The 22,190-nt window shown below is 39.8% G+C and overlaps 1 protein-coding gene across 1 annotated transcript in view; it reads left to right on the top strand.

Moving 5' to 3' along the window:
* The window catches only part of SHCBP1 (SHC binding and spindle associated 1), a 51,113-nt gene that overhangs the window by 10,534 nt on the left and 18,389 nt on the right, over positions 1-22,190 (top strand). Inside the window, exon 5 of the mRNA XM_004704703.3 lies at positions 15,506-15,598. Coding sequence (XP_004704760.2) covers positions 15,506-15,598 — 93 coding nt within the window. The remainder of the gene's footprint in view (positions 1-15,505; positions 15,599-22,190) is intronic.

Genomic DNA, 22,190 nt, shown 5'->3' with positions numbered 1-22,190 from the left:
GGGTCAGATCAGGCGCAATTCCCACACTGTGTTCCTGGTGTTGTCCCCCGCAGGGCCATGGGCCAGTGAGGAGCATCTCGTCTCATAGTGGGGTTGGCCATGTGGTCCTCTCTGTGGACTGCAGGCCAGTGAATTTTCATGTAAAATTAGTTGAATATTTTGATATATGTGCTTCACCACAATAAAAAAAGCTGCTATGTAGAAAACAAATGGAGGGTGGTAGAATAGGGAGCCCAGAGACACATGTGGATCGGAGCGGATATGGAGAAGACCAGTTGAGGTTCATTGCACAAGTAGAATAATGCCCTGGACTTACTGGAGAAGTAGATCTGTGGGATGAGGGTGACACCCAGGTTGCTAGATTGAGAGATGAAATACTGGAGGGCCTGCAGATGTGACTGCTCTGTGCATGCCTGGGGTACATTACTGGTGAAGATGATAATTGGGCTCAGACATGAAATGTTAATGTCAGTTTACCAAGTAAAGAAGGTAAAAAGGCACTATGGCAAGAGTTTGGAGCTTTGGACACTTGATATTTCTGTAAAGGGGAGTTTCTTTGGGGCTAGCTTGGGTATAGATTAGGAATGTTGCATTCCGGAGCTCCAAGGTAGGGGAGGTGGTATGGTGTGGTTAAGTGCCATCTAAGTGGCTCTGACCACAAGGACCTTATGCACAACAGAAAGAAACACTGCTCCGTCCTGAGCCATCTTCACAGTTGTTCCTATGCCCGAGCCCATTGTTTCAGCCACTGTGTCAGTCCATCTGCTTGAGGGCCTTCCTCTTTATTTCTGCCCCTCTACTCTACCAAACCTGATATCTTTCTCCAGGGACTGGTCTCTCTTGATAACATGTCCAAAGTATGTAAGATGAAGCTTTGTCATCCTTACCTCTAAGGAGCACTCTGGTTGTAATACTCTAAAGAAAGCTTGGTTTGTCCTTTTAGTAGTCCATGGTATTTTCAATATTCTTCTCCAGTACTGAAATTCAAGTGCTTCCATTCTTCTTCGGTCAGGTGGCTTGGATCAGGTGCACCTTAGTATTCAATGTATAACATTCTTGTTTTTCAATATTCTAAAGAGCTCTTGTGCAGCAGATTTACCTAGTGCAACTAGTCTTTTGATCTCTTGACTGCTGCTTCTATGAACATTATGGATCTAAGCAAGACAAAATCCTTGACAGCTTCAAGTTTTTCTCCATTTATCATGATGTTAACCTACTAGCTCAATTGTGATGCTTTTGGTCTTCTTTACATTGAATTGTAACCCATACTGTAGGGTATAATCCTTGATCTTCATCAGCAAGTGCTTCAAGTCCTCCTCACTTTCATCAAACAGGCTGTATAATCTGTATATCACATGTTGTTAATAGGCCTTCATGATGCTGCCTTCTTCATGTATTACAGCTCTCTGATGATTTGCTCAACATACAGATTGAACAAGTATAGTGAGAGGATACCCTGTTGCACACTTTTCCTGAATTTAAACCAGGCAGCATTCCCGTGTTCTGTTTGCACAACCGCCCTTTTGTTCCATGTAAATTTCCGAATGAACACAATGAAGTGTTCTGGAATGCCCATTCTTCTCCCTACAGTTACCTATAATTTTTATGATCCACAAAGTCAAATGCTTTGCATAGTCAATAAAACACAAGTAAACATCTTTCAGATATTCCCTGCTTCTAGTCAAGAGTCATCTGACATCAGCAGTGATTTTCTTTGTTCCACATCCTCTTCTGAAAACAGCCTGGTTTAGAGCCAGGTTATGACTTCAATTGCAATAATCAAGCTCAGGGGCGTTGGATTGCATTCTGAGAGCAATAGGGAGTCAGTAGGGGCTTTTAATTGAGAAGAGAGATTCTGGAGTTCATAAAAAAAAAAAAAATTAAGGATGGGCTCTAGAGAGTGAAGCGACTAATCTGCAAGAATTAAGAAGGGTTTCCATTCCATGGCTCCTTCCTTTCACAGCAGAACTTCTTGAAAGTTACATATGGTCACAGCATTCCTTGCATTCCTATAGTGTTCTGTCCCTACCTTACCACTGCCCACCCAACATGCCCATGTTCTTGTGTCCAATCCTGTCTAATTTCATCTTGCCTGACCTCTCAGCCACATTCTTGGTATTTGATCACTCCTTTTACATTTTTAAACAGCATTACTTATGGTTGTCACATAGCATACAGTTCACCCGTTTTAAGTGTACATTACAACCTAATAACACTTAATTTGAAAACCTTTTTCTTTTCTCAAAAAGAAAACCCTGTGCTTTTGGCTATTAGCTCATGTTCCCTCCTCGCATCCTACATACTTCCTAAGCAATTGCTTTCTGTCTCTAGCCAGTGGCCACCAAGTCAACTCCAACTCATGGTTACCTGATGTATGTCAGAGTAGAACTGTGCCCCCTAAGGTTTTCAATGGCTGTTTTTTGGGAGGTGGGGGTAAGCAATTGCCAGGTCTTTCTTTTGAGATGCTTCTGGGAAGACTTCTAATGTCTTATTTAGCAGCCAAGTGTGTTAACCGTTTATACCACCCAGGGACTCAAGTCTTTGTACATTAACCTATTCTGGACATTTCATATGAATGAATCATACACTATGTGGTTTTATGACTGGCTTTTTTCACTTAGCATTCTTTCCCCATTCATTCCTCCATGTTATACTACATGTCAGCATTTTAGGCTGAATAATATTCCACTGTATGTATATACTATGTTTATACATAGTTTATACTTACAATTATAATTAGTTTACATATTCATCCATTGATCAACATTTGGGTAATTCCACTTTGGGTCTATTGTGAATTGTGATGCTGTGAACACATGTGTACAAATCTTTATCTGAGTGTCTGCTTTTGAAGTCTTTAAGGTATATCCCTAAGAGTGAACTTGCTCAATCATGAGATACATTCCCACCTTCCTAACATACTCTCTTCTCTTAGCTTCTGGGGCATCCATTTTTTTTGGCCTCAATCTGGCTTTCTTTTTCTGCTACCTTGGTTACCACTTCCTCCTGTGCTCAAACTTGAGAATGCAAATTCTTGCCCCTCTGCTCTTTCTTTCTCTAGAATCAGTGTTGGAAGCACATTAGAATCACCTAGGTATTTTCCTTATGGCAGTATTCCAACTAATTCATGAAAAGGGAATCATAGAATCAAAATACCACTATTTTGTAGCCACTGATAAACCCTCTCACTGCTATTGAGCCTGTTCTGACTCATAGTGACCTTATAGGACAGAGTGGAGTTTCTTTGTGGGTTTCCAAGACTATAATTCTCGACTGGAGTACAAAGCCTCATCTTTCACCTGCCGAGTGACTGTTGGTTTTGAACTGCTGATCTTATGCTTACCAGTTCAATGGGGCTCCTGCAATAAGCCTTAGGAGCTGTTAAAATCATTAGGTTGGAAATGACTGGGAACTTGGTAGTGGATGGATTAACCTGACAACACCCGATTCCACTAATCAAGCCAAGTCTCACAAAAAGAGGGGCTATCAGGTATTATGTGCGTCCTGAGGAAAGTACATTATGCCTCCCTTGAAGTATATTTGCCGGAAAATCTTGCCTGAAGCTGATCAAGTCTCTAGATTGCACTTCTATTTTACTAAAAATGAGAAGAGCATGTGAAACAACGATGGGGATATAATCAATAAAATTCATAGTGTTGGAACTAACTTCATTTCAAGGAGAAAAAGAAGGGTAATCTGTGGCATAAAAGTGATTTAAAAGTGGCATCAACTAAATAAGGAGTCGTGCTGGCACAATGGATTAAGCATCGGGCTACTAACTGAAGGTTGGTTTGAGTCCACCTATCACTCCACCCAAGAAAGATGAAGCTTCTGCCCCTATAAAGATTTACAGGCATAGAATCCCTTTGAGGCGGTTCTGCTCTGTCTTATAAGGCCAACATGAGTTGGAACTGACTCCACGGCAGTGGGGGGCAGCAACAAAATGCAATGCTTACCTTTGTCTGGATCCCGATTTGAAGAAGTCAATTGTAAACCAACAGCAGCAACAATAAGGAGAGACAAGTGGAGGTAATTTGAACACTGACTGGTAATAATAAGGAATTATTATTGGTAAAAAGTTGTTTTTTAGAGAGATATACCTAATTTTTATAAACAGTATACTGGTATATCTGAGGATTACTACAAAAGTGTCATGGTAGTAGTGGGGAGGAGGCAGCGAAGGTTGGGGTAGAAATGAAAGAAAATTGCTGTGAGTTGAACCTAGATGATGGGTACATGTTAGACAATTTTCTCTGCTGCTCTTGTGTATGTTTGAAATTTTCTAATAAAACACCTTCCCAGGGAGTTCTAATAGCAGCCAGCATTGGGAACCACTGCTCCATAATATATTCCTAGATGATCTCATTATTTATTGCTTTAATGTCATCAATATGCTACAATTCACATTTATTTCTCTTGTCCTGACCTTTCCTTGAGCTCTAGACTTGTGTATTTACCTACTTGACATCACCTACTTGGAGGTCAGGCATCTCACCCTTTTTTCACAGTGAAAACTGAACTCTTATCTTCAACCCCAAGCCTGTTTCTTATCATGGTAAATGGCATTACCATCCGCCGAGTTTCAGATGATAGTTTCTTGGGCAAAAAAAACCAACAACAAAGTCTTAAGAACCATTGCTGTGGAGAAACTTTTTTTCCCTCTCCCAAATCATTTAATTAGGAGCTAATCTAGGCATCATACCATTCCATAGTTCAATCACATTGAGAAATATTGTACAACTGCTTCAAAAAACCAGTTTCAAAGCATTTTCTTCCTTCTTGAATTCCTTGATATCAGCATCCCCTTAACCCACTCCTCCCTTTCCCACTATAACCCCACCCCACGGACTCTTATTCTAGTTGTTGTCTCTGGAGGTTCATTAATCCTGGGTTTCATATATCAAATAACACAGGAAAACACATAGCAACGATTCAACAAGGTTACCCACAGTGACAAAATATAACAGATAACCCCCAACATGAAAACAAACAAACGAACAGAGAACATTGAAAACCAGATCAAGGCTAACATATATCAGAGGGGAGATCAAGTGACAAGGTTTTAGCCAGTCATGTCAGATTTATCATTTTAACGTATTATAATTGTCTCTCTAATACTCTCTGTCTGGTAACCAGTTTATTCCCACCGCTCAATTATGTTTAGAGGGACATCCCCAGAGGCTTATTCCCTCTGTAGAAGAACTTTGAGATAGTTTATTGTGCCAACCTGGCTGATAAACACATGTGGGGTTAATTGAAGGCCAGAGGAATAAATGGCTTGCTGAGCCTCGCCTTTCTAGTTCTCGGGTCCCTTGCTTTCTGATAGTCAGACCAGGGTGCAGCTGCCTTAGCCAGTTCCCTGCTTTAGCTGACAAGGCTCACTTCCTGCAAGATGTCCCTGAGGAGAAGCCACATGGACCTAACCCCGATGCAGCCCTGGGTGCTGGAGCAGCCATGTGGAAACCCCTGCCAGCACTGAGATGCTAACATATTCACTGACTCACCTTTCCTCCTGCAGTCGGCATCATAGTGTGTGTTTTGTGAGATGGAGGAGGACTTTGTGGATTGGTGTTGGGTATATGGGTTAATGGGTTAATGTTGGACTTGTGGGCTTGGGCAGCACTGGGTTGGGATGTTTTCTTAATGCACACTTAACCTTTATATACAATTCTCTCTTAAACATGATTTTCTGTGGATTTGTTTCTCTAAAGTACCCAGACTAGCACAAACTTGGTAAATATATTTTGGGCTTCTACTGTCTATAGCCTTTTGCCAACCAGAATCTCCCAATTTAAGCTCCGATACTATTCCCTTCTTTGAATTTGGATGATAGAATTTACAATCCTTGGGACCCAGATGTTGCTGTGTTTCTTCTATGTGGGTTTAGTTGACATCTCACTTAGGTGGCTGTTAGTTTGGAAATAAGCCGTTAAGACCCCAGGTGCTTTTCTATTGGATAGCTGGGCACCATTCAATTTCCTCACCACACTTTGCTATAAGCAACCATAGCTTCTGTTTCATTCAGGAGGGAAAATATTGATCAGGGCCATGTCGTAAGAGCTAATTGTTCTTAGATTGGAGCTATGATTAAGTGCATACCCAAAATCCATTCCTGAAGATTCTGGTTTTTTTAATCTGCCTCTGGCTCTCTCAGGGGTTCTCAACCTTCCTAATGCTGCAACCTTTTAATACAGTTCCTCATGTTGTGTTGAATCTCCCAACCATAAAATTATTTTTGTTGCTACTTCATAAGTGTATTCAATCGGGTGACCCCTGTGAAAGAGTTTTTCGACCCCCAAAGGGGTCGCGACCCACAGGTTGAGAACCACTGCTAAAAGCATCCTTTTTAATTTATGGTAGAGAATCTTATTGATCATTTCTCTGGAGCCTAAGGACCATTCTGTTAATAGTGTCATTGATTAGTCCATGGTACTAATTTTGAAAACACTATTGAGAGAGGGAGACTGAACAAATGTAGGCTAACTACACATAGAAATACCTGAATTATTCACTTGTACAGAATAAATCCTTACGTGACTGGATGCTATTTACACAAGCAATGGGAGTTTATTTCAGGCAAAACTTACAATAATATTCACTGACAATGTCAATCACAGGTCTGCCAGAATAATACATATCTTTAAAAAAAAATCATTTTATTAGGGGCACATACAACTCTTATCACAATCCATCCGTACATGAATTGTGTAAAGCACATTTGTACATTCATTGCCCTAATACATATCTTAATATAGCAAGTAAGGCATTGAAGTAGCAGGTCAATGTTGGTTCACCTACTAATACTCTTGGGATAGCTGTTTTCTGCTTCTTCACACACCATGTTATTTCAGTCTTAAGTCCTCAGCTTGAAGGCGTGTTCGTGGTAGAGTCTAGTTCACTTAGTAGGATTTCCACATCAGATTCCTCTTGTATGGCCTTTGGAGTGTGTTGTGCACGTTGAGGATCCAGGATTGAATGCCCCAGTGCTCTGTGGCACTTGGCCTGGGCCCCCATTGGGTGTACAGAAATTCGGGCCAATGTAGCTTATTAGGTGCATATTACCCTCTTACAGCCCTTAAATGTATTGTTAGTCATTTTGCCCCCACTAGGAAGTTGGTCCTCATCCTTTTTCTACCAATAGGCATCCACTTGCCTTCTCCCAGATATGTCTGCTTCCTTTTCCTCCCTCCTGACTTGACTTTCTTATCAGTATCTCTCATCACTCTGATAGGACTTTCTGTCCGTCTGGGGGACTTCATCACAACTCTGCCTGGCAGCCACTAAGGAGTCATCCTCTCCTCTCCCTCTTGAAAATCTGATCTCAGCTGACCCCTCTGCTAAAGTGACCTTCAAGGTGCACACATAGGGAGCACAGGGTTCATTGACACCAGTCATGCTCTTTGTCAAGCTGTCTGGCTGCCATGTAGAGCAGACTGGATGACCAGCAAACCTGAGCCTGTGCCTGCCCTGGTGCATGTCCCTACAGCAGTGGACTCTTATAGTATTTGTCCTTTTTGTGATTGACTAACTTTGCTCAGCATATTGTTTTCCAGATCCTTCCATGTCAGGTGTTTCATGGTTTCATCACTGTTTTTTAGGGATGCATAGTATTCTATTCTATTATGTGTATATATCAAAGTTTTTGTTGTTTTTTTTTATCCATTCTTCTACTGATGGGGATTTAAGGTGTTTCCAACTTCTTGCTATTGAGAACTGTGCTGCTATGAATGTGGGAGAGCATATATCTGCTCGTGGTCTGTCTCTTTATTTCTTTGGGGTATACACCCAGCAATGGTATTGCTGGGTCATGTAATATTTCTATTGCCAACTGTTAGGAATTGCCATATTGCTTTCCTCAGTGGTTGTACGTATTTACAAACCCACAGCAGTGTATAAGAGTTCCAGTCTCTCCACACCCTCTTCAGCATTTGTTGTTCTGTTGTTGTTTTTTTATGGGTGTTAGTTGGTATCTCATCATTGTTTTGACTTGTATTTCTTGGATGGTTAGTGAACAAGAGCATTTCCTCATGTGCTTGTTAGCCATTCTGATGTCATGCTTTGTAAATTGTCTATTTGGGTCAATTGCCCACCTTTAAGAAGCTTATTCGGTTTTCTCTTGTGGGTTTATAATAGTAGTCTTTAGATTTTAGTAATTAGTCTTTTGGTCCATTATGTCATTGCTAAATATCTTTTCCCAATCTTTGGGCCCTCGTTTTACATTTTTGATGAAATTTTTTGATGTTCACAAGTGTTTTATTTTTAATAGGTCCCATTCATCTACTTTGTCTTCCACTGTGGGTGCTCCTTTGTTATATTTGCTAGCCCGTGAATATCCTACACTAGGGCCCTTACATTTGTCCCAATTTTCTCATTGATGAGTCTTATAGCTTTGGGTCTTACATTTAGGTCTCTGTTGCACCTTGAGTTTTATTGAAAAGGTAATCTCCGTCCCATTTGATGTTTATTTGGCCTTTGTCGAAATTGGTTGTCTGTAGGCAGATGTGTTATTTCTGAGTTTTCTGTCTGGTTCCATTGACAACTGTGGCTGTGTAGTAGGTTTGAGGTCAAGTAGTGCAAGACCACCTACTTGTTCTTTTTTTTGAGAAGTTCTTTGTTTATCCTGAGTTTCTTTCCTCTCCTTATGAAGTTGGTCATTAGCTTTTCCATATCTTTAAAGAATGATGTAGGGATATGGAACAGCATTGCACTGAATTGGTAGATTGGTTTAGATCGTACTGACATTTTCACAATATTGAGTCTTCCTATCCATGAACATGGGCTATTCTTTCATTTTTGTTAGGTCTCTTTTGGTTTCTTGTAATAATGTTCTCTAGTTTTCTTTACGTCTTTTGTTTCTTTTCTTTTTTTAAAAATAATTTTTATTGGGGGTTTGTACAACTTTTATCACAATCCATGCATCCATTGTGTCAAGCACATTTGTACATTTGTTGTCATCATCATTCTCAAAACATTTGCTTTCTACTTGAGCCCTTGGTATCAGCTCCTCATTTTTTCTCCTCCCTCCCAAGTCTTTTGTTTCTTATGGTTAGGTTTATTTCTGGGTATTTCCATTTTTGTGTGGCTATTGCAAATGGTGTTGTTTTCTTGATTTTTTTTTTTTGAACTCTCATCACTAGTATATAGGAGTCCAACTGACTTCTGCTTGTTAATTTTGTTTCTTGCTACTTTATTAAATTCCTCAATTGTTTCCATATTGTTGGCAAATAGGGAGCGTTTCACTTGTTCTTTTCCCAATTGTACTCTCTTAATTTCTTGTTCTCGTATTCTAGGACTTCCAGCACAATGTTGAATAAGAGTGGTGATGAAGGACATCCTTGTGGATTCTCGTATTCAGTGGGAATGTTTTCAGCTTTTCTCCATTCAGTGTGATATTGACTGTTGGTTTTCATATATAGCCTTTATGGTGTTGAGGAATTTCCCATCTATAACTATCTTAGTACTGTAACTGTTTTTATTAGGAACCAGTGTTGGATATTGTGAAATGCTTTTTCAGCATACATTGATATGATCATATGGTTTTTATCCTTTCTCGTGAATGTGGTGGATTACATTCATTGTTTTTTGAACCATCTTTCCCTGGTATGAATCTCACTTGGTCACTATGTATTATTTTTATGTTATGACCAGGATTCTATTGGCCAGGATTTTGTTGAGAATATTTTGCATCTATTTTCATGAGGGGTATGGGTCTGTAGTTTTCTGTATTTGTGGGGTCTTTGGTTGGTATCAGGTTTGTGATGGCTTTGTAGAATGAGTTGGGAGTTTGCTCTCCCTTTCTATATTCTGGAATAGTTTATGTAGAATTGGTGACAGTTCTCTGAATACTTTGTAGCATTCTCCTGGGAAGCCATCAGTCCTGGACATTTTTAGGTTGGGAGTTTCTTTTTTTTTTTAATCGTTTTATTAGGGGCTCATACAACTCTTATCACAATCCATACATACATCAATTGTGTAAAGCACATTTGTACATTCATTGCCCTCATTCTCAAACCATTTGCTCTCCACTTAAGCCCCTGGCATCGCGTCCTCTTTTTATCCCCTCCGTCCCCGCTCCCCCCTCCCTCATGAAGGTTGGGAGTTTCTTGATGAACTTGTCGATTTCTTCTTTTGCTATGGGTCTGTTCAAGGTCTTAATGTCCATCTGCATTAATTTGGGAAGAGAGTGTATTTCTAGGTATTTGTTTATGTCATTTAGATTATTGAATTTGTTGGAATATAGTCTTTCATAATACTGTTATTCTTTTTATTTCATTTGGATCTGTTGTGATGTCACCTGTTTTATCTCTACTTCTAAACATTGTTGTCTGCTTTCTTTATCTTTGTTAACTTTGCTAGCGGTTTGTCAATTTTGTCGATATTTTCAAAGAACCAACTTCTTGCTTTGTTGATTTCTCTCCCTCTTTCTCTTTTGCTTCTAGATCATTTATTTCTGCTCTAATTTTTATGATTTATTTGCTTATATTCTTGGAGGGCCTATGCTGTTGACTCTTGTAATTGTTGGGGTTTGTGTTAATGAGTTGAAATGATTTTTTCTTGTGTGCATTAATTGCTATAAACTAACCTGATAGCTGCTTTTGCTGTGTTCCGTAAGTTTTGGTATGTTGTATTATCATTCTTGTTGGTTTCTAGGAACCTCCTGATTTCATCTCTTACTTGAGCTAATACCCAGTCTTTTTTGAGTAGTGTGTTGTTGAATCTCTGTGTATTTGTTTTTATTCTTTCTGTTGTTGATTTCCAGTTTTATGGCACTATGGTGAGAGAAGATGGCTTGAATGATCTCTGTGTTTGAATTTGTTAAGGCTTGCTTTATTGCTTAGCATTGGTCTGTTTTGCAATATGTGCCATGTGTGTTGGAGAAGAATGTTTTTTTGCTGTTGGTTAGAGAACTCTAAATATCTAGGAGGTTGAGTTGTTTGAACAAAAGTGTTGTTCAGCTCTTCAGTTTCTTTCCTGTGGATCTATCTTTGAGAGTGCTGTATTGAAATCTCCTACTATTATCTTTGATGTGGTGATTTCTCTTTTCATCTCTGAGGGTTTGGTTGATATATTTAGGGAGTCGTTTGTTGGGCACATGTAGCATATCTACTCGAGTATAAGCTGATCCGAATATCAGCCAAGGCACCCAATTTTACCACAAAAACTGCATAAAAACTGTGCCGAAAAACAGCTTATACACGAGTATATACAGTATGTTCATTATGATTATGTGTTCTTATTTATCTTTTGGTTATTATGTAATGCTCATTCTTGTCTCTCATGATGTTTATTTTGAAGTCTATTTTGTTGGTGATTAATATTGCTATTCCTGCTTTTTCTTAATTGCCATTAGCTTGGTAAAATTTTCAGCATTCTTTGACTCTCAGTCTGTTTTTGTCTCTGAGTTTAAGGTGTCTTTTGAAGGCAGCAGATTAATGGATCTTGTTTTCTTATGCAGTCTGCTACTCTTTGTCTTTTGATTGGTGCATTTAATTCATCGACATTCAGTGTTATTCAAAATGTAGATTATTTGCTATCATCTCATATTATTTGTGTTTGGTATTTTCCTCCTTTTTTGTGGGGGAGTATGGGTCATTTAGCCATGTCTTTGTTTCTCCTCTTGGTCTGTATTGTCTTGAGTACTGTTGTCAGTACACTCAGTGTGTTGACTTCTGGGTGGCCTCGTGTGTGTGCTGCCATTGTTGGTTTTCTGACCATAAAGATCTGGATATTTTTTGTAATGCTTGATTTGTTTTTATAAATTCTCTAAAAATTTCCTTGTTGAGAATATTATTATTTTGCCTTGATATTTGATGGGTAACTTTGCTGGATATAGGAGTCTTTCTTTGAAAGGCAATTTTTGTCTTTCAAGATTTGGAATCTGTTGCTCCATTTCTCCTTTCCTGCATGGTTTTTGTGGAGAGGTCTGTGTTTATTCTTATCTGTTTCCCTTTGTAGGCGACTCTTTTATTCCCTCTTGATACTCTCCAGATTCTGTCCTTTCCCTCGATGTTAGATAATTTGACTACTATATGTCTTGATGTGATTTTGGGGGAGGTTTAATCTATTTTGTATTCTCTCTGCTTCTTGGATGGTTATCATCTTCTCCTTTGTGATATTGGGGAGACTTTCTTCCATGAATTCCCTATTTTATCTGTAGAATTGTTTGTGTCTTCCTGTTCCAGTATTCCAGTGATTCTCTTCGTGGTGTCCCACATCATCCTCAAGCTTTCTTCAGATTATTTTGCTGTTTTGCTTGATTGTTTCCCTTGCTTGCTGAAATCTGCATGGTTGTCTTTGAGTTCCCTGATTTGATTTTCCATTTTTTTCCTTCCTATTGCTCAGTTTGTATACTGTGTTTTTAATCTCTGCTATCTCATTGCTTAGTTTCTGGGTTTCTTTTGGGTGTGAGGTCTTAGTATTTTGATTTCTTTCTTTGTTTTCAAGATTGATTCCTAGATCGCTTGTATAGCCCCAAACATCATTCTCCTGTATTTCTTTTTTAAACATTTTATTAGGGGCTCATACAACTGTTATCACAATCCATACACACATCAATTGTGTAAAGCGCATTTGTACACCATTCTCAAAACATTTTCTCTCCACTTAAACCCCCGGCATTAGGTCCTCATTTTTCCCCTCCTTCCCCGCTCCCCCCTCCCTCATGAGCCCTTGATAGTTTATAAATTGTTATTTTGTCATATCTTGCCCTGTCCGACGTCTCCCTTCACCCACTTTTCTGTTGTCTGTCCCCCAGGGAGGAGGTCACATATAGTTCCTTGTAATCGGTTCCCTCTTTCCTACCCACTCTCCCTCTACCCTCCCTGGTTCGCCACTCACACCACTGGTCCTGTAGGGCTCATCCGCCCTGGATTCCCTGTATTTTCAGTTCCTATCTGTACCAGTGTACATCCTCTGGTCTAACCAGAATTGCAAGGTCGAATTCGAGTCATGGTAGTGGGAGCGGGGAGGAAACATTTAAGAATTAGAGGAAAGTTGTATTTCTCATTGTTGTTACATCGCACCCTGACTGGCTCATCTCCTCCCCAAGACCCCTCTGCAAGGGGATCTCCAGTGGCCTACTAATGGGCTTTGGATCGCCACTCCGCACTCCCCCCATCATTCACTATGGTACGATTTTTTGTTCTGATGATGCCTTATACCTGATCCCTTTGACACCTCGTGGTTGCATAGGCTGGTGTGCTTCTTCCATGTGGGCTTTGTTGCTTCTGAGCTTGATGGCCGCTTGATTACCTTCAAGACTTTAAGACCCCAGACGCTATACTTTTTGATAGCCGGGCACCATCAGCTTTCTTCGCCCTCCTGTATTCTCTTTCTGACAGAGCAAAAGCTTCTTTTTTGTGTGTATTCCATTTGCTTTGGGTACTCATCAGTTGTTGACTTTTGTTTATCTTTTTGTGTGTGTGTGATAACTGATGCTGGCTGTTGTTTGCATAGCATATAGTGGTCCAGCTTCAGATGGTGTGCATGGTTCTGGATTGTGTGTGTGTGTCGGGGGAGGGTTGGGGTTGGCTCTTTGGGGTAGAGGAGGAAGATCAGATAGGAGCTAGAAGTCTTATTGTGCAGAGATAAGGAAAGAGTTAGAATTGGGTGTGTGGTAAGAATAGGAGATAAGGGCTCGGAAGTTGGATTTAAGGGATGGTATTTATCATAGGTAGTCTGCTGGTTAAATATAGTGATTTTTTTTTTTTAATAAATTGGAAGAAGGGATTTTAAAAGGCGTTCTAGTTAGATTAGTTAGATTATGTGAAAGTGTGTTTCACTGAGAAAGTGGGAGCAGGGTCCTGAGGTAGTGGGGACTGGGGAAGGTGGAGAGTATATTTAATAATCTACCAGAGTCACTTATTTTCCCTGTATCTGATATAGGGAGAGTGCCACCTATTGATGTGATTATGTTTATAGGAGAGGGCCCTTATTTTGGCAGTACACTGCTTCCCTGTTCTCAGGGAGGGAATGTCTTGTGGTACGTAGTGGGGTGATATCAAGATTCTGCACCCCCCCCTGCTAACTGCCCTCTATTGCCAGGGTCCCAGGGTTGAAATAGGCTATAGGAATGGAGCCCTGAGGTGAAGGGGGACTTCTAATCAGGTGGAGGTTAAGAACAGGTAAGTCCACACATTGACAAATTGCAGGGCTGGGGGAGGGGAAGCTGCACAGACTTGCTGAAATACAGATTTCCCGGTTCTCCAACAGGAAAAGAATTTTGTGTGTGCGTGCCTGTGTTTTATAAAAGAAAAAAGGAAAAAAATAAAAAAATACTCTTGAAGCTCTTGTATGCACTTGAGATTAAATTGCCCACTAGTAATAATAAGCCTTTATTAACCACTAGGCTAAGAGGAGGCTTGACCTTGGAAAGCCTTCAACCCAGAGCAAAGAGAGAAAAGGGTTTTTATAGTTAATGGCAGAGGGCTGGCCTAAGGGTGTGTGTGTATATGTGTGTGTGCGCGCGCGCGCGCGCGCGTGTGCGCGCACGCGCACACACGCTTGCTTGTGGGGGAGGGGAACCAGGCAGTTGCATTTTTTGCTTATCCGACAGGCATGATACCAGGAGGGGCTAGGAGTAGCAGCTGCAGGTAGTAAATCAAAGTCTGGCAGGATAGATTACATTTCTTGCTAACTGGGTAGCAGGATATTGGTTGGGCAGGAGGGGTCTGGAAGCATCTTGAAAGAGAATCAAGGTCTGTCAGGAGACCAGGAGGGGAAGAAGGGGTGAGGAGCAGGTAGCTGCTAGCAGGGGATTGAAAGAAGTTTTAAACAAAATGGAGTTCTTCGTGCTAAGCTGGGTTACTACAAAGCACCCAGAGTTCAGGTTGCACATCTGGATTACCGGATGAGATCCCTACCTGTGAGATACTGGGTGAGGCTAGGTCGCATTAGCTAGAAGTTTCTATCCAGCGGGAAGGTGCATTGGGATATAGTGTGGAACTATGGAGATTCTGCTCTCCTACCTCGAGCTCCTGCCTTGAGCTCCTGCCTCCACACAGGGCTCCCAGGGTCAGAGAGGGATGGGGGCACTAGGTAAAACCGTGGTTGTAATTGTGGGGGATGAGGGGGTGGGAGCTGGAAGGAGGAGATTTCCCTTGCACTGGTGGGTCCCAGTGCTAGGGGGAGGGAGCTGCAGGAGCTTGCTGCTGTGCCAACCCCTATGGCATTCTCCAGGGGTGAAAAGTGGGGAGGGAAATCCAAAATATTGCTGGAGTACCAAAAATTCAGGTTGAGTATCTGAAATCCCAGAATTCAAATTGGTCTCTGGCTTGGGCAGAAGATTCTAACCAGGCACCATCTTCCTGGGTCCTCTGGAGAAAACTTCTATAGCTGATCAAAAGAAAGGTCCCGCATGAGTTTTTAGTAATGGTAAGACATGAGGTGATTTCTAGAGTTGATAGAATGTTTTCATTTATTTTCAAACAGTGTAGCTTTCACTCTTCCCAAATCCTGAACTTTTGAACCAGTGATTGAATTTTGATGATACTAATTTTTTTTCCAGGTTTTTCTACCAAAACATTTGGCGGAATTGGGATGAAGAAGAGGAAGATGAGTATGATTATTTTGTCCGATGTGTTGAACCTCGATTGAGATTGTAAATATTATTTACCCTTGAAACATTTGGGGGGAAAATAGCTATTCTCAGTTTAATTTTACCTAGTGTGTGTGTGTGTGTGTGTGTATTTATCAGGGACCCATAGACGGGAATGGAATCATGTATGAGTGATACAACCTATTGACAAATTATTAAATGAAACTTGTGCAAGTGTAGAGAAACCTGAGTTTATTTATAAACTGAGTCAAAAAGCAGAGTTGGAGAATAACTATGCTAATTGCACACTGTTTTGCAAAACTAAGATCCAATTGGGATAGTATGTTAAAGCCCCCTTTTTAAATTATAAGACAATTTCATGAAAAACAGATGATTATTTTTAATAATTTATTGGAGGCTCATACAGCTCTTAGCACAGTCCATACATGCATCCATTTTTGTCAAGCACATTTGTCCATATGTTGCCATCATCATTTTCAAAACATTTTTTGGTATTAGCTCATTTTCCTTCCGCCCCCATGCTCCCTCCCTCATGAGTCCTTGGTAATTTATAAATTATTATTGAAAACAGATTATTTGAATTACTCAATTTTTTTTTGCTTTAACATTTTTAAAGAATATCTTTAAAGATACTTAACTTTATTCCAAATTCTTACATCCAAATGCACTAGATTAAACTAATAGACTTACCTCGGTCGACTTCGTCAAGTTTATTTTACATGTGTTTTAATGACTGGTGATGAATACTAAATTTTAAACTACCTCAACACATTCTTCTAATTTATCGTTTTGGTAGGAAAGCTCTTCCACATAAAAACACCCAAATAGTTTGCACTGACCTGATTAATTTGGCTTTAGGCTTCCACTAGATGGTGTTCTAAGACCAGGTAACTTTTTCTTGTATTCATGAGAGGTAATTTGTTAGGGAGTTCAGGAATAAGAATAAAATTAGAACCTGTATTAAAAAAAAAAAAGAAGATAATTTTTTTCCTCTGTGTAAAGGATAATTCATTACATAAGATAACGTTTTACATTTCTGGGAAATCCAGTAAGTTTTTCTTGGCTTAAATAGAAATAATAAAAATATATAATACATAAAAATAATTTTATTCTCTAGTGAGAATTATATATGTAAATCACAACTCTTCATGGACCGTGGCTTCTCTTCAGTTATTTCTCCAGTTTTTCCATTGTGTATTTCCTGTTTTCCCAGGGTGTGTTTAAGAAAAGCCAGAGTTTTCATTTTAAGATTTTCTAGATTTGATCTGTTTGTTCTTAAAGAGTAATGATTGGTTTGATTACAGTGAAATCGAATGGCAGGTAATATGTGTATCTGTCAAATTCGATCTTTATTTGGAAAAAATTGTATTCCCATTTGACAGCCTTGTATGTGCTAACAAGAAATGATTTACATACATACCTTGTACAGCACTGGCAGATGGGATAGCAGAAGGGAGGAATTGTTTTCAGCTATGGAGAAAAAATTTGATGGAAAATCTGGAATGTTATCAGACTAAGATGGTCTCTGGGCTCAGATAAGAGTGGAGCTATCAGTAGCCAAAATTCAAGAGGGATGAAACCATATTGTTTTGATTTTGTACTGTGCAGTAAATATTATTCCTTTCTAATTCAAAACACTCTGCTTCAAAGCTTATGGGTCTAAGACACACCAGATGTTGATTCACAGCTTCTAAACAATGAAATCTCAATATCATGAGAAGGAATAAGCTGGTTGGCAAGGATATTAGATAGGCTAAGAGGCTCCTTTCAAAATTTAAATTTTAATCTGCAACTTAATTGACCTTAGTGGTTTTGTCCTCTGGTTCTTATTTGCAAAGTGAATTTTCACAATATCTTTAAATGAGTATGGATTAGTCAAAGTGTACAAAATTCTTGCTTTTTAATTCTTGCTTGGTACCTAATCCATTTACTTGAAAGCAGAACAACATCTATTTTTTACTTATTTTAGATACTATTTGAGTGTTCACCATAATTTGATGTAATTTTGTTTAGGACATGGTTCTATTTCCCCCCCTTTATTTTAAAAAGTAGAGTGTCAATGGAAATGAGGGATACTCTCAGTGAGATGACATGACATAGTGGCTGCAGCAATAAGCTCAAATATAGTAACAATTGTGAGGGTGTTGAAGGACCAAGTGTGGGGTCACTATGAATCAGAACTGTCAGGATGGCACCTAAAAGCAACAATGTCTTACTTAGAGCATGACTACATTCAGAGAACAAAAGATCAAAGACAGTAATTCTCAGGCATCACTGTATATTAGAATCTCCACAGATACTTCTTTCTCTACCTCCAGAGACAGATATAACTGGTTTGGGAGGGGGCCTTAGCAGCTAAATTAAAAAAAAAACACTCCATAGTGATTCTAATATGCAATCAGGGTTGAGAACTTCTGGCCTCAAAGACATCTAGACAATATGCTTTTAAATGAAAAGTAAAGCAATTATTTTAAAACTTTAGGTAATAGCAATAATACGTTTAATTTTAAAATCTATTAATTTCAAATAATTAACTTTGTTGAACATAAATTATTTTATCGTTAGATCTAGAAATAATTTTTACCCTGAATTTATCTTATATTTGAGAAGGTATCTAAATGAATATTGAATTTTAAATGCTAATAAGATTGTCCAATAATCTTCCTGAGGGAAATTCAACATAATTTGGATCATAGTACTTTACATATGAGGAAGGAATAGTTGGTTTGAATCACTTTCAATTTCTGATCATATAAATATGCTAATATTCAGCACTGTTATGAAACAATTTGGAATATTTACACTCCCTATGTCTCACCACCTATATTTTCATTGCCACCTACTTATCATTAGATTTTAAATCTAATAAACAAGAAGAAAATCCCTTCTTATTGAATAATGATATAAATAATACAACATGAACTTCCACTGTTGTGAAAGCACAAATGATTACACTGTTGTGAAAGCACATATGATTACATCGTTAGAAAACACAAACAACTAACTCCTCAAAAGAAGGAAAATTAGTGACCAAAATCAAGTGCTTAAAACTTTCAATAGTCTACTTACAATACAGTACTATTCACAAAGACTAATAATGTGTGCCTGGGATGTGTACTATGAAACACTTTTCATACTGGGTCATTTTCTTGGGTAAACACACACACACACACACACACACTCACACTCACACTCACACTCACACTCCCTCCAAACTGAAATTGTGCTGGGTGGAGCTTTTGTAGTATGCCTTTTTTGAGCATTGAGGAGCAACTTGCTCTGAGTTAGTGCACTCAGTGGCATCGAAGGTTTTCTCTGGTCACAGTGAATATTTTTGTAAAGGCAGTTTTGCTCGACCTCGTTTTTTCTGATGGCTGATTTAAGCATGTGGCTGTGAGCTTTTTGTTTCCTGCTCAGGAAAAATGCTGCAAAAAGTGTTGTGCTGTTGCAAGGTCACAAGGACAGTGCTATGGGAAAAATTGAAGTGTACGAGTGGTTTTCCTGTTTTAAAAATGTTAATTAGCCGAGCTATGTTGACCTCCTCCCCAGAAGAATGTAATACAGAGGACAGGATTGAAGATATAGCCTGAGGAAATTGGTGGGTCTGCCCAGACCACACAGGTGCCAACTAAGAGAGAAAGGAAGAGAGCAAAAACACCTCATCATGGCCCATGAAGTCCTGGGGATGACATGCCTGCTTGCAACAGCCAATGCACAGGGAGGATTGTAGGGCTGGCCCCCACCACAAGACTGGACATTTCTCACTGACCTATAGTGCTACGGGGGATAGCACTGGAGACACCGTGTGGAAAGTGTGCCTGGTCTGCCCCACGCACAGTGGGGCGAAACGTGAATGGAGTGCAACAGGGCAACAAGGCGAGCAAAGTAACAAAGTCCCCGAGGAATCCTGGAAATAGACTTCTGACTCGGGGGATAGAGTTTGTCACCTCATCACACCTGAATGGAAAACACTCATAAGGGTCAGCAGACAGACCTGAAAATATCTTTTTTTTCTCTTTTGCCCTATGTCTATCTATAAGATAGGCAGGACAAACAATCCTGAGGAGAAAACAATGGGACTGGCGGTCCTGGGTAGAAATGGGAGAGGAGGGGGTGGGGGATTGGGGTGCCAAAAAATTCAGGGCTAAGGGAACAACATGAGATCTAAAATTGATGGTCAGGAGCAGGTAGAATATCTTGTGGGGTTTGATCAAGTGCAATGTATCCAAGAGGAATTACTGAGCTGAATGGAAGGTGAACATGATAGTGGGACAGGAGGAAAGTTAAAGGAAATAGGAAAGAAGTATGAGACAGGCATGTATATATGTAAATATATTAATTTATAATGAAAGTGACAGAGGCCAATGTACATATATTTATATGTTAAGTATTAAGGTAGCAGATGGACTTTGGGCCTCTATGCAAGGGCTCCCTAAACACATGAACATTTTGTTCTAATAACCTGGCATTCTTTGACACTCACCTTCCCAACATGATTGCTGAAGGCAAAATGGGTGCATAAGCAAATGTGGTGAAGAAAGCTGATGGTGCTTGGCTATCAAAAGATACAGTGTCTGGGGTTTTAAAAGGCTTAAAGTTAAACAAGCGGCCATCTAGCAGGGAAGCAAATAAGACCACATGGAAGAAGCACACCAGCCTGTGTGATCATGAGGTATTGACAGAAGCAGATATCAGGTACCAAAAGATCCAAAACAAAAATTGTATCAATGTGAAAGAGGGGGCTTGGAGTGGAGACCCAAAGCCCACCTGTAGACAATTAGACATCCCCCCCACAGAAAGGTTACAAGGAAGGGACAATTCAACCCTCGTGCAATATAGCACCAACAAACCACACATCTAGTTCCTGAATGCTTCCTTCCCTCACAACTATGACCCAGTTCTACCTTACAAACTCTACTAGACCGGTGTATACACATTGATATGGATAAGAGCTTTTGACACATGGAATTCAGGACAGATAAGACCCTTAGGAACAGTAGTGGGAGTAGTGATATGAGGGTAGGGGGATGGTGGGGGCTGGGGTGGGGGAGAAAGGGGAAACCCATCACAAGGTTGGATATATAGCCCACTCCCCAGGAGGCCGAGTAACAGAAATTTGGGTGAAGGGAGACAACTGACAGTGTAAGACATGAAATAGCAACAATAATATATAATTGATCAAGGATTCACAAGCGTAGGGGAGGAAGGGGAAAAAAGAGGAGCAGATACTAAGGGCTCAAGTAGAAAAAATGTTTTGGAAATATTGATGGCAACATATGTACAAGTGTGCTTAGTACAATTGAATGATAGATAGTTATAAGATTTGTAAGAGCCCCTCCCCCCCAATAAGATGATAAATACAAAACAACTGAAAAGGTCGATTGATGACAAACATCATTCTGGATGTCTGTCAACTTCCTGAACAGATGAAACATTGACAAAATTTATGGATTTGTGCTCAAAGACTGACTACGGGCCATTAAAGAGATGGGGAAGTTATTTGGACTGTCTTGGAGCTCAGTTCAGGGAATTTTAACAGAAGATTTGGGATTGGGAAGGGTTGCTGTGAAATTTGTGCCTCGGGTTCGGACTGACCAGCAAAAAGAGCGTCGACTGGAAACATGTCATCCTTTGAAAGAACAGCTCTGAAATGACCCAGACTTTTTAACCAAGGTCATTGCTGGTGATGAGACATGGTGCTATTCTTACGACCTTGAAAGCAAACACCAATGAAGCCAGTGGAAGATGCACCATCATCACCTTGCTCCAGGAAAACTCATCAAGTGAAATCAAAGGTCAAGATAATGCTCATTTGTTTTTTTGATGTGAGGGGGATAGTGCATTTGGAGTTTGTTCCACTAGGTCAGACTGTTCATCAAGCTTTCTATTTAGAGGTTCTGATTGTGTAACAGTGAACGACAAAAAAGGCCTGATTTGTGGCAGATGGAGACTGTTTTTGCCACCATGATAGTGCACCTGCTCATGCAGCTGTCTCAGCATGCCAGGTTTTGGCAAAAAGATATTTCTCTCGTGTGTCCACCTTCTCTTGCCTTTTTATCGTAGTGGTCTTCTACAATCTTTGCCTTTTTGTAAGTGACTAGTTTCACGCAGTATAACATCCTCTAGGTTCGTCCATGTTATGAAGTGTTTCACAGAGTTGTCGTTATTTGATACTGCATGGTATTCCACTGTGTGTATGTACCATAATTTGTCCATTGATATTTCTATCTTTTTGCTTTTTGTTTCCATCCTCGGCTGTTTCCATCTTTTTGCTATTATGCATAAGAATAATGCTACAATAAACATAGGTGTGCATATCTATTTGTCTCAGGGTTCTTAATTCTCTAGGATATAGCTAGTCGGGATTGCTGAAGCCTAAGGTACCATATACACTTGAGTATAAGCCGACCCGAGTATCAGCCGAGGCATCTAATTTTACCACAAAAACTGCATAAAAAATGTGCTGAAAAAACTCAGCTTATATACGAGTATACAGTGAACCCTCGCCACTTCGCGCTTCGACTTCTGCGGCTTCACTGTAGCGCGGTTTTTGCATAACAGCGCATGCTCTGTCATTACTGCCACTGATTGGCTCATACTGTACACGCTTCTGTCTGCATCGCTACGTATCGGA

This window comes from Echinops telfairi, unplaced genomic scaffold (genome assembly GCF_000313985.2).
Source record: "Echinops telfairi isolate 266 unplaced genomic scaffold, ASM31398v2 ScPeMD7_2291;HRSCAF=2852, whole genome shotgun sequence".
NCBI classification, from domain to species: Eukaryota; Metazoa; Chordata; class Mammalia; order Afrosoricida; family Tenrecidae; genus Echinops; species Echinops telfairi.
This window is presented reverse-complemented; position numbering and strand designations above follow the sequence as displayed.